This window comes from Dreissena polymorpha, chromosome 1 (genome assembly GCF_020536995.1).
Source record: "Dreissena polymorpha isolate Duluth1 chromosome 1, UMN_Dpol_1.0, whole genome shotgun sequence".
Classification (NCBI taxonomy): domain Eukaryota; kingdom Metazoa; phylum Mollusca; class Bivalvia; order Myida; family Dreissenidae; genus Dreissena; species Dreissena polymorpha.
The window spans coordinates 123121083-123137477 of NC_068355.1; the positions used below are offsets into that span (position 1 = coordinate 123121083).

The following is a 16395-nucleotide window of genomic DNA, read 5'->3' on the forward strand; positions in this document are numbered from 1 at the left end:
AATAATGATTAAACTTGACCAGGATGTTTGTCTGGACAATATCTAGATCAAGTTTGACATTTGGTAAAGATTGAATGAACTGACTCCTCTCAGGTGAACGAACTAGGGCCATCTTGGCCCTCTTGTTTTGGAAATGGATTTGAAAAACCCTGACATTTAATGATTTCAGATATACAACCTTACTAAACCCATTGCACTTCCAAAGAAAGAAGTCATTGAAGCCCTCGGTACGGAAAAGCGATTGGTGATATGTAAGTGGATGACAATAAATACAGATGAGCATCGCTTTGTGAAAATGGGGCTTAATGCATGTAGACGTAGTGTTGGCCAAGATTAGCTGGCTGTGCAGAACTGCAGAGGCTAATTAAGGATTACACTTTCCACCTTAACTAGATCTAGATACTTGCATAGCAGAGACTTTCTTTTAATAAAAAATACATTAAAAGTGGAAAGTGTTGACCTGATAAGCCTTTGCAGACTGTGCAGGCTAATAATTGATGACATTTTACACTCATGAATTAAGCATGTTCGTCCCAGAGCTAGTTTTTTTGCATAATAAAAATACATTAAGACTTAGAAACAATTTTAATTCCAGTCCATTAACCTAAAAATAAAATTGAATATGTATATTACATAAATATTTTCTAAATGACCAATGACCACCCAAAATACAAAATTACTCGTTTAAATTTGACTAATAATACAGATATGTTATTATTAATTGAACTGTTTCTGTAAGGTTGTAGTGTGTGATGTAGCAGGTATATGCCTATTTGTTGTTAACAATTATAATTATTATTCATTATACATATGTTCACAAATAATTCTAATATTAGATCAAGGGTGTTGGAAGGATGTTGAAAACCATGTTTCTGTAAAGCATATAACATAAATATTTGATGAAGCTTGTTGATAAGTTTATTTTTCTATGTTCCAAGAAAGTGGGAGGGAGTGGATAGTTACCAAGTTGTCCGATTTCTTTTGATGCATCTGGGGCTAAACCTATTTCAGTGGAATATTTTGAGGCAGCTTCCCTAGTTAAACATCATAAAAGCAGTATCATGTTAAGATGGTTTTTGTGCCATATGCTTCAGCCACACTGTCTGATCAGAAGCTACACTGTCAGCCATAAAGTCACACAAGGTTTTGCCTGCTCATTAGCGGACAGCTTACAGTGATTTTATGCCCCTGGTAGGGTGGCATATAGCAGTTGAACTGTCCGTCAGTCAGTATGTCAGTCAGTCTGTCCGTCCGTCCGAAAACTTTAATATTTGCCACTACTTTTGCAATATTGATGATAGCAACTTCATATTTGGCATGCATGTGTATCTCATGGAGCAGCACATTTTAAGTGGTAAAATTTCAAGGTCAAGATAATCCTTTAAGGTCTAGGGTCGAAAATACAAATCTAAGGGAAGTAATAAGCTTTAATGGAGATAATTATCTGACCTGCCAAATTATTTATTTAAAAAAAAAAAAATCGAAGCTGTGCAGTAGGGGGCATTATGTTTCTGATAAACACATCATGGTAAAAGGTCAAGGTCATCCTTCAATGTCTAAGGTCGAAAATACAAATCCAAGGGAAGTAATAAGCTTTAGAGGGAGATAATTATTAATTATAACAATATGAAACCATACAACTGAAGCATAATCAAAATGACATTTTATGGTCAAGCCAAGCACACAATGATACTTTTGGGCATACAAGTTTCTTTGGTACTTTAAGGTTACCTGTGAATCTACAGTCACGGTAGTGGCTTATAATTTTTTGCTACTAAAAAAAGAGATTTTTAGAGACAATTATTTTCAAGGGAAGTAATTTAAATAATTATAAATCTCAGATATATTTCCTTACTAAGAATTTAAGTTCTTTTCATGGTTACTGTACAGATTTTGTTTTTTGTTTATTTATAACTTAAATGATTGATTTGTCAAAGGTTTTGTTTTAATGATATAACTATCATTTCTTATCTTAACTAATTTGTGATTGGTAGGTTTCGTTACTTACCTGTGTACTTACAGATTCATGATGAACTGTGGCTATGATCTTTTTGATAAACCTCAGGCCTTGGTAGTCAGCAATGTCTGACTTGGTCATTTTTTACTGTCTACAGACCCCGTCCCCCCCTCCCCTCTCCGCGGTAGGGTGGCATATAGCACTTGAACTGTCAGTCGTCGGTCCGAAAACTTTAACATTGGCCATAACTTTTGCAATATTGAAGATAGCAACTTGATATTTGGCATGCATGTGTATCTCATGAAGCTGCACATTTTTAGTGGTGAAAGGTCAAGGTCATCCTTTAATGTAAAAGGTAAAAACATAAAATCCAAGGGAAGTAATAAGCTTTAAATGGAGATGTTTCTATACCTGCCAAAGGATAAATATAAATTTTATTTCAAAGCGGCGCAGTGGGGGACATTGTGTTTCTGACGAACGCATCTCTTGTTGTTTATTTTTTCATGACAATTCCAAGTCCGGTAGGGGGACCCTTTCCAAATTGAAAAAAGTAAACATTTGTATATGCCCGTTTTTTCCGCCCGTTTTGAAAAAAACGGGACGTATTATAGTTTCACCCTTGGCGGGTGGGTGGTGGGCGGTGGCGTCCACAGCAGTGTCCGCTCTCTTATTCAAATAGTTTTCATCCGATCTTCACCAAAATTGGTCAGAAGTTGTAACTAGACAATATCTAGGTCAAGTTTGAATATGGGTCATGCCGGGTCAAAAACTAGGTCACGGGGTCACTAAGTGCATTTGAAGGATTAAGCATAGTGTCCGCTATCTTATTGAAGTAGTTTTCATCCGATCTTCACCAAATTTGGTCAGAAGTTGTGTCTAAATGATATCTAGGTCAAGGCTAAATATGGGTCATGCCGGCTCAAAAACTTGGCCACTAGGTCACTTAGTGCATTTTAAGCATTTAGCATTGTGTCCGCTCTCTAATTGAAATAGTTTTCATCCGATCTTCACCAAATATGGTCAGAAGTTTTATCTAGACAATATCTAGGTCAAGTTCATATAAGGGTCATGCCAGGTCAAAAAATAGGTCATGGGGTCACTTAGTGCATTTAAAGGATAAAGCATGGTGTCCGCTCTCTAATTAAATTAGTTTTCATCCGATCTTCACCAAATTTGGTCAGAAGTTGTGTCTAAATGATATCAAGGTAAAAGTCAAGTATAGGTCATGCCGGGGCAAAAACTAGGTCACTAGATCACTTAGTGCATTTCAAGCATTTAGCATGGTGTCCAAAACCTTCAAACGGGCGTATCTTGTGACATTTTGGCACTCCTATTTCCCAAATGAGACCGTACAATTCCCAATGAAGATTAAATAAAATATATTTTTTTAAAGTTTCATCATTTACTTCTTTTCATAACCTGCTCAAATAGTTTAATCTTAGTAAATATAATATTAAAATCACTTCTATTCACAATTTTAAAGTATTTGCAGTGGGTTTTTTCATTCAAAATCTGGTGATCTGCCCCATTCCCAATGGAAAAAAGGTATATTTGTTCCCAAATTGGAGCTAAAAATTCCTAATGGAAGATTAAAAAAAAAAAAAAAAAATTTTAGATCTCAATATTTTGTACATTTCCCTACATTAGTTCAACCTTAGTAAATATAATACTGAAAACACAAAGAAACCCAGCCCCATTCCCATTCCCAAAATATTGACAAAACACTGATTTGTAAGAAAAAAATCAACAGCACTAATTTCTAAATTTTAGTCAAAACAACGTGATTTTTCCGAATCCAGCCCAGCCCCATTCCCAAAATGATGAAAAAAACAACTGGCTTATCTTCTTACCAGCCTGTGCAGGATGGTCTGTAGCTGCACTGGCTGCATATCGCATAAGACCAATTTTGCATGATGATGGTCATTACCCTTTTGTCAGTTGTTAACGGTCATGGATTTCTCAAGCAGTTATCCCTGTTTCATTATTGTCCCCTAACAGTGAAACCAGATGGGACTTACGGTTTGCGCTCTGTCAGTGCCTCACACTTTTCTGGATCCTGCGATAACTTTAAAAGTTCTTCGTATTTTTTTTTCAGAAAACTTGAAACATGGATAGATGGCAATATTGAGATTATGCACGTCATTTCATTTTGTTCCTACATCAAAAATTCTGATTGCTATGGCAACAAAAAATAAATAAATAATATTCTGACAATGGTGGAGTTTCACCAGTAGGGGACCATATTGCTTGGCAATCTCTTGTTAACTTACTCATATCCTTTTTCCATGCCAACTATCAACCCATCCATCGATAAAGGCATTACCACGTAGCATCCATCAGTACCCCTGAAAGTTTTACTTTGAACCCCTCCTGCTCAGAAGCAAAGTTAAAATGACTTTTTGCAACTCCAATGAATACAGAACACACTGCCATTATCTTAGTGAGTTCAGGTTTTATGCTTTTTGCTGCTCATCAGTATCTTGGAGTTCGAAATAAAGACTTTAAAACTTGAACCTAGTAAGAAATTTCTTATATTTAATGAGATTTTAAAAGGATAACAAATGCATCAAAAAGCGTATCTGAAATGTAAAGGTTTAAAGGATTTGTTTACCTTTGTTGTGACAGACTGTGGATTCCTGAAGAATGCCTTGGACAAAAATGATGTATCCGATAAGAAAATTCAACATGTTGTGAAGCAACTAGCCACTGCTATGTACCGCAACGTAAGAGTAATTATTATTTTTGTTTTATATGATGGTTTCTGAATTGTGTCTTTGATTATTAGGCATTGAAATAAGCAGTTACCCCAAGGAGTTACCCCCCCCCCCCCCCCTTTGTTAAAAAATTGAGATTTAAGCAAGATAGGTTAAAAATTCTGTCGAAAGGCTTCCTTGCTTGTGCTTATTTCATTCTTTGGTTTAGAAATCTCCAACAGTAGTGTCGTGTGTTTTTTTAAAGTACATTGTTGGCATTTAAGATTTTACTATAAGCAAACATATCTTAGGTGTGTGTTACAATTTTATGATGTCTTAATCATATTACAATTCTTTTTTTACCAAATTTACGTATTAAAAACGCCTCATTACTTATCAATTAATTATCTCTTGTGTAAATTTTACCCACACTTAATAAGACCATTTAATTGTTGCTCAGTAACATTTGTATGCCCATATTGTTAAAGGACGATTAATAAATAAATTGCACGAAGACCTCACAAGCTTTCTATATATTTGTTGCAAGTCTGTTGACCTAGCAAAGGTCTATATCATAAGATTTTAATTTACTTTTCCTTAGTTTAATTTGCTCTTCATTTTGCATCAGGAAAGTCGAGAACAACCATCTAAAGGCTTTGACTGGCTGCCATTGATCAGTCTTCTTTGGGAGCTTACTATTGGAAGTAAACCATTGGCTGTTGTCCGACTCCTTAAGATGCTTTACATGAACTGTGAAAGTGATGTAAATAAGTGTTTGGAGAAGGCCACACCAAACAGGTTAGTAGTAATTTTGCCCCATAATTCCTGCTCTAAAAGTGTATTGATTCTTATGCCCCCGGATCAAATAATCAGGGGTATATTGTTTTTGGCCTGTCTGTCTTTCTGTCTGTCATTCTGTTGAAAACTTTAACCTTGGTTAAAGGTTTGCAATATTGAATATCTTTTGCAATATTGAAGATAGCAACTTGATAGTTGGCATGCATGTGTATCTCATGGAGCTGCACATTTTGAGTGGTGAAAGTTTAAGGTCATCCTTCAAGGTCAAAGGTCAAATATATGGCATCAAAGCGCCGTCTAAACTTTAACCTTGGTCATAACTTTGCAATATTGAAGATAGCAATTTTATATTTGACACGCATGTGTATCTCATGGAGCTGCACATTTTGAGTGATGGAAAGTCAAGGTCATCCTTGAAGGTCAAAGGTCAAATTTATGGCTTTAAGCAGCATTAGGGGGCATTGTGTTTCTTAAAAACACATCTCTTGTTTTTTTTCCTGAAATGACTTGAACATTCACCTCAATGTAAGTTTTATTGTGGTAAAAATGACTAAATTTTGACAAACATTGACAGAAGTGAAAGGCATTTTTGATATGTCCCTAGCTATTTTCAAGGTACATGGTCAAATAGCTTGTGAGCACTCTAGAAGCCACATGTACTATTTTCACCAGCATTTGGTAGAAATTTGCCCACATAACATCTCTGATAAGTTGGAGACCAGGTCATGTGGGTAAAAAGTGGGTCTTAATCACAATAAATAAAAGGCCTCTTTATACTCTTAAGGCCTGTTAATACTCTAGCGGCTACATTTATTGCCCAATCTTTATGAAACTTGATGAGAATATTTATCCCAATCCTGCACAAGTTTGATACAGAGTCACTGTGGGTCAAATGACAAGAAAGTCACATTTGTGAGATATGGTTTCGGTCCATTGAGAAAGATGACACCATAAAGCTAGGCAGTTTTCCTTATGTGGCTGTATTAAAACTATATGAATTCTCAACAAGTCATATTTTTGACCTGCATAGAAACTTGCTCAGAATATTTAACAATTGACATCTAGGATGTTTACTTTTGTTATTGCAACCTATTCCAGGTAATGGCTTATATGTTTTTCAGGGCAGGAAAGTTAAGTGAAGTATTGAAGAACATCATTAGTCGCTGCAGCTGCATGATCCGTGGTAAAAAAATGACGGTAAGGCCTAAAATAAAATAGTTTTTTGCAATTCAACTAGGGATATCAACGAATATTAAGATATAAAAATATATGGCTACAGGGTTACTATTCTAATAGTAATTCAATATCCCAACATACATATTAAAACACTACAAGAAACTATAGTCCTTGTTTATAAGCATACAAGTAAATGTCTTTAGTTCACATTTCTTGATCGAATCTAAACAGGCTTTAGGCCTCTGCAGACAGTCTCCACTCATACCCAATGGCAGTCTCCACCAAACATGGCAGGACCGCCGGACATGTTCTGTAAAGTTGTGTATGGTTCAGGCAGTCATTCTATTTTACAATGCCAATTGTCTGGTAAAGAAGTCGAAAACAAATGCGTTGGTTTGCCTGTTTTTTTTATGGCTCTGAAAGTTTTACGAGTTGTAAAAAATATTTGTGGAGATGGGTTTTGCTCGGATATATTGGTTACTCTCAGCTCTTATTTGGCTTTTATCTTGATAATTAGTTACTTTGCAGATTTGCATATTTTGGAATTGCTTTACATTGCGAAACTTTTCGGATTTGGATAACATTGCGATTAACGTTGTGGATGTGCTCACTATTGCTTATAATAATTTTGTGTTGACTGTGAGTTACTGAAAATTAGGAAGGCCATTTGGGCTAATCATTCCTGATTTATATTTTTTCTTTATTTTATGTTGTGGCTCAATTTCTCTTACTAAAATATTGTTCTTATTTAACATTTAACGTAGTCTATATCTCCAGGAAAGGAAAAGGAAAGAAATTATAACTTTGTTTTGCATTATTTGAAATTCATATACTAAAATAATGTTGGTAAAATTACAAAAAATACAAAAAACACAAAAAACGACTGCTAAATTACTAAATGTTGCATTTTTAGATCTTTACAATATACAATTTCTGTTGATTGCTACCATCAGCATTTGAATATATTAATGCAGCCTTTATTTACACGGTCACTTTCATATCTATTTCTAAGTGCCTGTGCATACAGTGTCATTATGTTTATACAGTAGACTCTGCCAATACCGGACTCTCTGAATACCAGAACTCTCCCGATTCCGGACGGTCGGGCCAGTCCCGTATTTTCTCCTATTTCTTTGTTAAAAAATGTTGAATAAACCGAACTCTCTGAAAACCGGGAACCAGACGGGTATCTCCGTAAATTTGGTAATTTTCAACGTAAAATACATTGAGATTACCGGACGGTCTAAATTCTCAAGATGCCCGAGGCGTGAAAATAACAATACCTAGTCAGCACAGCGAGTGCGGTGTCACACATTTTGCTCGCGCAATTATCGATAATCGGATTAAACATACCATAAAGGTGTCAAGTCGTTATCGCGCTATGGGAGTCCGATTAAGTAATGTTAAACAAACTGTGAATGTCTATAATAGACATGCAGTAACACCAAAAAGTGATTGACTCGATCGTTTTATTATTTATTTATTATCGCCTATGATAAAGGACTTTGTCCTCCGTATGCAGCGGTATGGACATGAAAAGGAGGGCGACTTCCTGGCAACGGCAGACACCCTCCTTAACATGGCAGAAAATAAGATCGTAAAGGAGAAATGTGCTTTCAAGCAGAGAGTGATCTTGGACTTTTTTGTGAAATCGTAAACTTCAAGAATTAGTAGGTTTTGAGATTATGAATATCTTAAAAAATAATTATGACGCTTTTTTTTGCTTGTGTGTATGTCTTATGAAATGAGGTACATGTATGTATTGAATAATAGATCGTGTATCTACAACAATCTTATTTGTGTCGTGACTCGCCTATATGACAAATGCCACGTACGTACATGTATAAAGCACCATGCTCACTTTGGGATTAATCAAAACAAGTCGGTATGGAATTGTTTTTGCTTTTAATCGATTAAAAACACATTTTTTAAGAATGCAATTAACATCATCAGTACCTGCGTACAGTTATCACATGGTACATGTAAATGTATATGGTTTGTTTTATTTTAATGTCATAAATACTGACCTGTTATCGTATGCTTGTACTTTCCAGGGGGAAATAACTCATCCGGAATTTTAACTGGGAATCCGCCACCTCAATACCGTAATACAGGCCAGGTTAAACATAGTGCAATGCAACCTAGCCAAAAATCGGTAACCAACCCTCAATATTCTTTCCGGATCAACCAGGTGTATACGTGTCGTTTACGGCTCTGAATTAAAATATTGTTTTTCACTTGGTTGATTGGGGTTTTGAATAGATAAATTGTGTTATTTATCTTTTTATTTCTCATTCGGATTAATTTGTGTGGATTTAATGGATTTTGTATCATTTGTAAAAGGTAAGCCATGCTTGTTTTTATCGAACAATGGTTTATTTCTACCATGCTGGGTGTTTTCAGGCGCGAACGACCACGTGCAAAACGTGCTCTTCTAATAGATTGCTAGAACGTGCAAAGCATGTTCTTCTTATGTGTTACGAGATCGTGCAAAGCGTGTTCTTCTATTGACAGATTGTTTATCATTTGCCATTGTGTGCAATAATGATTTTAACGTTCTGTATGACAATCTAATTGATCGTCATTTTATTTTTCATCTGTTTTGAATTAAACTTTTGTTTAATTTATGATCTACGGCAGTATTATTATAATTTTCATTATGGTCAAATAATGATTTTATGTGCCGTATGATAATCTGGTCTGTGACCAGTTTATGGTTGAATATGCTTTGCTCTTGTTTTTCATATATTCGACTACATGATGGTCGCAGAAACAAGAGTGGATAAATACCCGGTGACTTCGCAGATCATGGATGATAGTTGCAGTATCAGTCACCGGGTATCGGGCACGATCGCGACCGTACTATGCTAAGTCTCTTAGACAGTCGGTCAACATCAGACCATATGGCGACACCCGTCAGCCGGTCTTTGCCCGATGGCATTGGTCAAGGACATCGACCAATGCCGGACCATTTGGCATCCGCCATACGGTCATTATCCGGTGACAACACTGGTCATGATATGACCGGTACGTCACCGGGGACGTTGATCACGGACCATTGATCGACGTCTGACCGTCCGGTCCGGTCATTGATCACCGGTCCGGTCATGTCACCGGTCATGTCACCGGTCCGGTCCGGTCATTGATCACCGGTCATGTCACCGGTCCGGTCATGTCACCGGTCCGGTCATTGATCACCGCTCCGGTCACCGGTCAACAGTCATCAGTTAGGCATGCCACTGATAACACCAGTCACCGGTCAAGAAGAAGAACTCGGTCTTCTTCATTGAATTATTCTCCTATTCTTCGTTGAATACATCGTCTTCATCAAGGATTAGACATCGGACACGCTCTTCATCGTCGCGGCTCTCGTAAGCGATCACGTCGTCACTCACGGAGACGTTATTCTAGAAGATCTCGGTCTCATCGCAGCCGATCCACATCTCGGCCGATCCAGATCTCGACATCGCAGGAAACGAGGACGTCGTCAACCTTCACGTAGACATCAGCGGACTGCATTGAGCACCACTGGATAGTTATCGAACATACCTCTCCTTCATTGAGCAGTTCTCGGCGTTGATGCGCTCGTAAGCGATCATGTCAATGCTCACGGAGACAATATTGTAGAAGACAATATTTCCAGCGTAGCCGAACAATATTTCGGCATCGAAGTTATATGGATGTCGCCACTTCTCACGTAGGCGTTAATGAACCTACTGGTCATATCGACGTTCTCCATTTTATTCCTTTAGGAATATCATGTCTCCATTCCACGTGTGATGGTTCTTCTTATGGCATCCACACATGTTGCAGTCACCGAGCCGTAGTTGTATACGAACACTAGTTCGTTTAACATTCAGGCTTCAGGATAAGCTGTTCTTTTCTCCACTACGACTACAAGGACACTTATGCCTATTAATACTGATAATCTACCGTTGTTTTCCGGTTAACATTATCAGATGACTTCGTGGATGGTCATTCTTCTGCACCAGATATTTCCATTCTGACGCAGTTATATTATACCAGTCCCGATCACCGGACATCGGTCACCATTCATCGGTCATATCACCGATCACTGATCACCGGTCAGAATAAGTGATGTCTCATCGCCATCGGATTGGATTTTTTGGCATGATCTTCTTTTCCGAGCAGTGCTTGACATTGATAACAGACCATATGGATTCCACCATTTTTCGGTCTTTAACTGGTAACGTCACCGGTCATATTATGACTGGTCCGTTCACCGGGCTACAGTTACCGGTCATTGACCGGTCCGGTTCGGTCACCACTTACCAATTACCGGTATTCCACTGTGTTTTCATCGGTCAATTTTTAGTATCACGGGTATCGTCTACATTACATAGTTGTATACCCCTGGCTATGATTGTATTGAATACTATATTTTATGGATTCAACAATCTACATGACTTTTTATACGCCCGTATAAAATACGGGACGTATTATGTGAAACCCCTTGGCGGGCGGGCGGGCGGCGGGCGGAAGGCATCACTTTGTCCGGACTCTAATTCAAATTGTATTCATCCGATCTTCACCAAACTTGGTCAGCAGTTGCATCTAGTTGATATCTAGGCCAAGTTCGAATATGGGTCATGCCGGGTCAAAAACTAGGTCATAGGGTCAATAAGTGCATTTTCAAAGGGGCCACTTTGTCCGGACTCTATTTCAAATTGTATTCATCCGATCTTCACCAAACTTGGTCAGCAGTTGCATCTAGTTGATATATAGGCCAAGTTCGAATATGGGTCATGCCGGGTCAAAAACTAGGTCATAGGGTCAATTAGTGCATTTTCAACGGCGCCACTTTGTCCGGACTCTAATTCAAATTGTATTCATCCGATCTTCACCAAACTTGGTCAGTAGTTGCATCTAGTTGATATCTAGGTCAAGTCCGAATATGGGTCATGCTGGGTCAAAAACTAGGTCAAAGGGTCAATTAGTGCATTTTACTTTGTCCGGACTCTAATTCAAATTGTATAAATCTTATCTTCACCAAACTTGGTGGCATCCCAGTAGAAGAGTATTCTGTTCAGTCGCTAATGCATGTGTGTGAAGTGGCATCCCAGTAGAAGAGTATTCTGTTCAGTCGGCACATGTTTTGTGTGAAGTGGCATCCTAGTAGAAGAGTATTCTGTTCAGTCGCTAATGCATGTGTGTGAAGTGGCATCCCAGTAGAAGAGTATTCTGTTCAGTGGCTAATGCATGTGTGTGAAGTGGCATCCCAGTAGAAGAGTATTCTGTTCAGTCGCTAATGCATGTGTGTGAAGTGGCATCTCAGTAGAAGAGTATTCTGTTCAGTCGGCACATGTTGTGTGTGAAGTGGCATCCAAGTAGAAGAGTTTTCTGTTCAGTCGCTAATGCATGTGTGTGAAGTGTTATCCCAGTAGAAGAGCATTCTGTTCAGTCGCTAATGCATGTGTGTGAAGTGGCATCCCAGTAGAAGAGTATTCTGTTCAGTCTGCACATGTTGTGTGTGAAGTGGCATCCCAGTAGAAGAGTAATCTGTTCAGTCGGCACATGTTGTGTGTGAAGTGGCATCCCAGTAGAAGAGTATTCTGTTCAGTCGCTAATGCATGTGTGTGAAGTGGCATCCCAGTAGAAGAGTATTCTGTTCAGTCGGCACATGTTGTGTGTGAAAAGGCATCCCAGTAGAAGAGTATTCTGTTCAGTCGCTAATGCATGTGTGTGAAGTGGCATCCCAGTAGAAGAGTATTCTGTTCAGTCTCTAATGCATGTGTACAAAGTGGCATCCCAGTAGAAGAGTATTCTGTTCAGTTGGCACATGTTGTGTGTGAAGTGGTATCCCAGTAGAAGAGTATTCTGTTCAGTCGCTAATGCATGTGTGTGAAGTGGCATCCCAGTAGAAGAGTATTCTGTTCAGTCGCTAATGCATGTGTGTGAAGTGGCATCCCAGTAGAAGAGTATTCTGTTCAGTCTGCACATGTTGTGTGTGAAGTGGCATCCCAGTAGAAGAGTATTCTGTTCAGTTGGCACATGTTGTGTGTGAAGTGGCATCCCAGTAGAAGAGTATTCTGTTCAGTCGCTAATGCATGTGTGTGAAGTGGCATCCCAGTAGAAGAGTATTCTGTTCAGTCGCTAATGCATGTGTGTGAAGTGGCATCCCAGTAGAAGAGTATTCTGTTCAGTCGGCACATGTTTTGTGTGAAGTGGCATCCCAGTAGAAGAGTATTCTGTTCAGTCGCTAATGCATGTGTGTGAAGTGGCATCCCAGTAGAAGAGTATTCTGTTCAGTCGCTAATGCATGTGTGTGAAGTGGCATCCCGGTAGAAGAGTATTCTGTTCAGTCGGCACATGTTGTGTGTGAAGTGGCATCCCAGTAGAAGAATATTCTGTTCAGTCGCTAATGCATGTGTGTGAAGTGGCATCCCAGTAGAAGAGTATTCTGTTCAGTCGCTAATGCATGTGTGTGAAGTGGCTTCCCAGTAGAAGAGTATTCTGTTCAGTCGGCAAATGTTGTGTGTGAAGTGGCATCCCAGTAGAAGAGTATTCTGTTCAGTCGCTAATGCATGTGTGTAAAGTGGCATCCCAGTAGAAGAGTATTCTGTTCAGTCGCTAATGCATGTGTGTGAAGTGGCATCCCAGTAGAAGAGTATTCTGTTCAGTCGCTAATGCATGTGTGTGAAGTTGCATCCCAGTAGAAGAGTATTCTGTTCAGTCGCTAATGCATGTGTGTGAAGTGGCATCCCAGTAGAAGAGTATTCTGTTCAGTCGCTAATGTGTGTGTGTGAAGTGGTATCCCAGTAGAAGAGTATTCTGTTCAGTCGCTAATGTGTGTGTGTGAAGTGGCATCCCAGTAGAAGAGTATTCTGTTCAGTCGCTAATGCATTTGTGTGAAGTGGCATCCCAGTAGAAGAGTATTCTGTTCAGTCGCTAATGCATGTGTGTGAAGTGGCATCCCAGTAGAAGAGTATTCTGTTCAGTCGGCACATGTTGTGTGTGAAGTGGCATCCCAGTAGAAGAGTATTCTGTTCAGTCGCTCATGCATGTGTGTGAAGTGGCATCCCAGTAGAAGAGTATTCTGTTCAGTCGGCACATGTTAATCAGAGTTATCAATTTCTGCCTAGACTGGAATTTGTTTGAAGAGACTTTTCTTCAAGCAAAAAATTTTATAGAAAAGGACATTGCCTTCCCTGATAAGCCTGTGCAGTCTGCACGTACCAGAGAATCCTTTCCGGAAATGCATTAAGCCCTATTTTCCCAGCACGCAGCTCTAATGTGATTCCTGTAAGAGTTCAGATTTGTTATGTTTGTACAGGATATCATGTGATGAATGTGTAACTGAATATAAGACTAAATTGTCAGTGAAGGTAATCAAATTTTTCATTTAGTTTCCTGCAACAAGTCCTGTTAAATTATTATACTTCAGTTTGAAAAATTAGACCATATAATGTGAACACCAATCTGGTGGGCGAGACAGTATGGGTGCTTGGCATTATTTGTCAGAGCATATTTTTGTTCAGAATGGATGAATTGTAAAATAACTTTCCATAAGTGATACACATAAGGAGATACAGTGTCCAGAGTAAATGTGACAATCATCATTATGAAAATACTAGAATTGTGACACCTGAAGTGTTTCACAGGATGGAATGAGCAGGGAGATCGAATTAAATTAAGAACTGATCCTCTCTGTGCATATGATGATGGTCACCATAGTTGGCGCAGAGATTTTAATATGCATGTCACTATTTCAACGTATGTTATTTTAACATGTTTTTTTACAATAAAAATGTTGTATAATATTGATAGACTAAAAATTAAATCAAATAAAAAATAAATTATTGTATTACATGTAAGTTTAAACCTATTTAATTCAGCTTGATGAAACATTGAGCTTATTGAAACGCTAAACATCAATTGCAATTATGTGGCTAGGTGAGGATTTTTGACGTCCTATTTAGCTCTGACTTGTGTTATTGTCCCCTACCGGTTTCTCCAGAGGGGACTTATGGTTTACGCTCTGTGTGTCTGTCAGTCTGTCTGTCAGTCCGTCAGTCTGTCACACTTTTCTGGATCCTGCGATAACTTTGAAAGTTCTTCATATTTTTTCATGAAACTTGAAACGTGGATAGATTGCAATATGGGCATTATGCACGTCATTTCATTTTGTTCCTACGTAAAAAATTCTGGTTGCTATGGCAACAAATAAAATAATAAAAAATCAAAAAAATCTGACAATGGTGGAGCCAGTATGGGACATATATTGCTTTGCAATAGTCTTGTTGTTTATATTACATATTATCTTATTGTGTTTGTTCTTTAAAATGTATCACCAAACCAGCATTCCGTATTATTATTTTTATACCCCCGTTTTCAAAACAGGACGTATTATATGATCCCTTGGCAGGCGGCGGCGGTGGGCGGGCGACGGCCTCCACAGCAGTGTCCGCTCTCTAATTCCAATAGTTTCAATCCGATCTTCACCAAACTTGGTCAGAAGTTGTATCTAGACAATATCTAGGTCAAGTTTAAATATGGGTCATGCCGGGTCAAAAACTAGGTCATAGGGTCACTTAGTGCATTTCAAGGATTTAGCATGGTGTCTGCTCTCTAATTGAAGTAGTTTTCATCCGATCTTCACCAAATTTGGTCAGAAGTTGTGTCTAAATGATATCTAGGTCAAGTTTTAAAATATGGATCATGCCGGGTCAAAACCTAGGTCACGAGGTCACTTAGTGCAATTCAAGCATTTAGCATGGTGTCCGCTTTCTTATTGAAGTAGTTTTTATCCGCTCTTCACCAAATTTGGTCAGAAGTTGTGTCTAGATGATATGTAGGTCAAGTTCAAATATGGGTCATGCCGGGTCAAAAACTAGGACATGAGGTCACTTAGTGTATTTCAAGCATGGTGTCTGCTCTCTAATTGAAGTAGTTTTCATCCCATCTTCACCAAATTTGGTCAGAAGTTGTATCTAGATGATATATAGGTAAAGTTCAAATATGGGTCATGCTGGGTCAAATACTAGTAATATGTCACACAGTCACTTAGTGGGTTTAAAACAATCACCATTGTGTCTTTTAGCCTAGTCCATTAGTTGTCCAAAGCCTTCAAACGGGCGTATCTTGTGACAGTTTGGCACTCTTGTTGTGTTTTTCAATACTGATGTTCTACTGGCGACGGTTACCAAATCATGCTATATCTGTTATTTGTACTTCTATCTCAACCGGCTACATGCAGACTACTGGTCTTGCAGATAGATCGGCTGAAGTGGGCTCGGAGACTAGCATTGAGGTCGAACATTACTATTTGACCTCTATTAATTTATGTTCGAGACCCGAAGGATGAATTGTTTTAACCGCCTTTACCTGTCGGCTACAGACTTTGCAGTCAGTGTCACGGAACAGTTGGGACACATTAATGACGCTAGCAGGATTAGCAAGACGACATTTGTATCGACTTCTGCTTTTCTATTGCTCCTACGGCAGTGCATATTTTCAAGCTACTGGAATCAACAAGAGTTCTGATACATAGGATTGCCTATCAGATTGACCGCATAGCGACTACAGTCTTGTAGATGGCTTAGGACCTATTGAACTCAGATCTTAGATCCTAGGATCTGGAGGGACCTCATCTTAAAGTTATTCTTCTATTACACTTCTGGCCATAACAGGCCGTCTTCCTATAACTGGTCGTATTCCTTTCGGAATTCGTCCCGGTTAGAAGTCTTGAAGTAAATGGATTAATCAAGTCAGAATTTAAGACTTCCATGCATTCTACCGGCAAGCGTGGAC

At 38.6% G+C, this 16395-nt stretch overlaps 1 protein-coding gene across 1 annotated transcript in view; it reads left to right on the plus strand.

Moving 5' to 3' along the window:
- Window positions 1–16395, plus strand: part of LOC127848104 (serine/arginine repetitive matrix protein 2-like) — a 78433-nt gene that overhangs the window by 21906 nt on the left and 40132 nt on the right. Inside the window, exons 4-7 of the mRNA XM_052380408.1 lie at window positions 170–251; window positions 4583–4680; window positions 5279–5448; window positions 6570–6645. Of these exons, the coding sequence (XP_052236368.1) occupies window positions 170–251; window positions 4583–4680; window positions 5279–5448; window positions 6570–6645 (426 nt within the window). The remainder of the gene's footprint in view (window positions 1–169; window positions 252–4582; window positions 4681–5278; window positions 5449–6569; window positions 6646–16395) is intronic.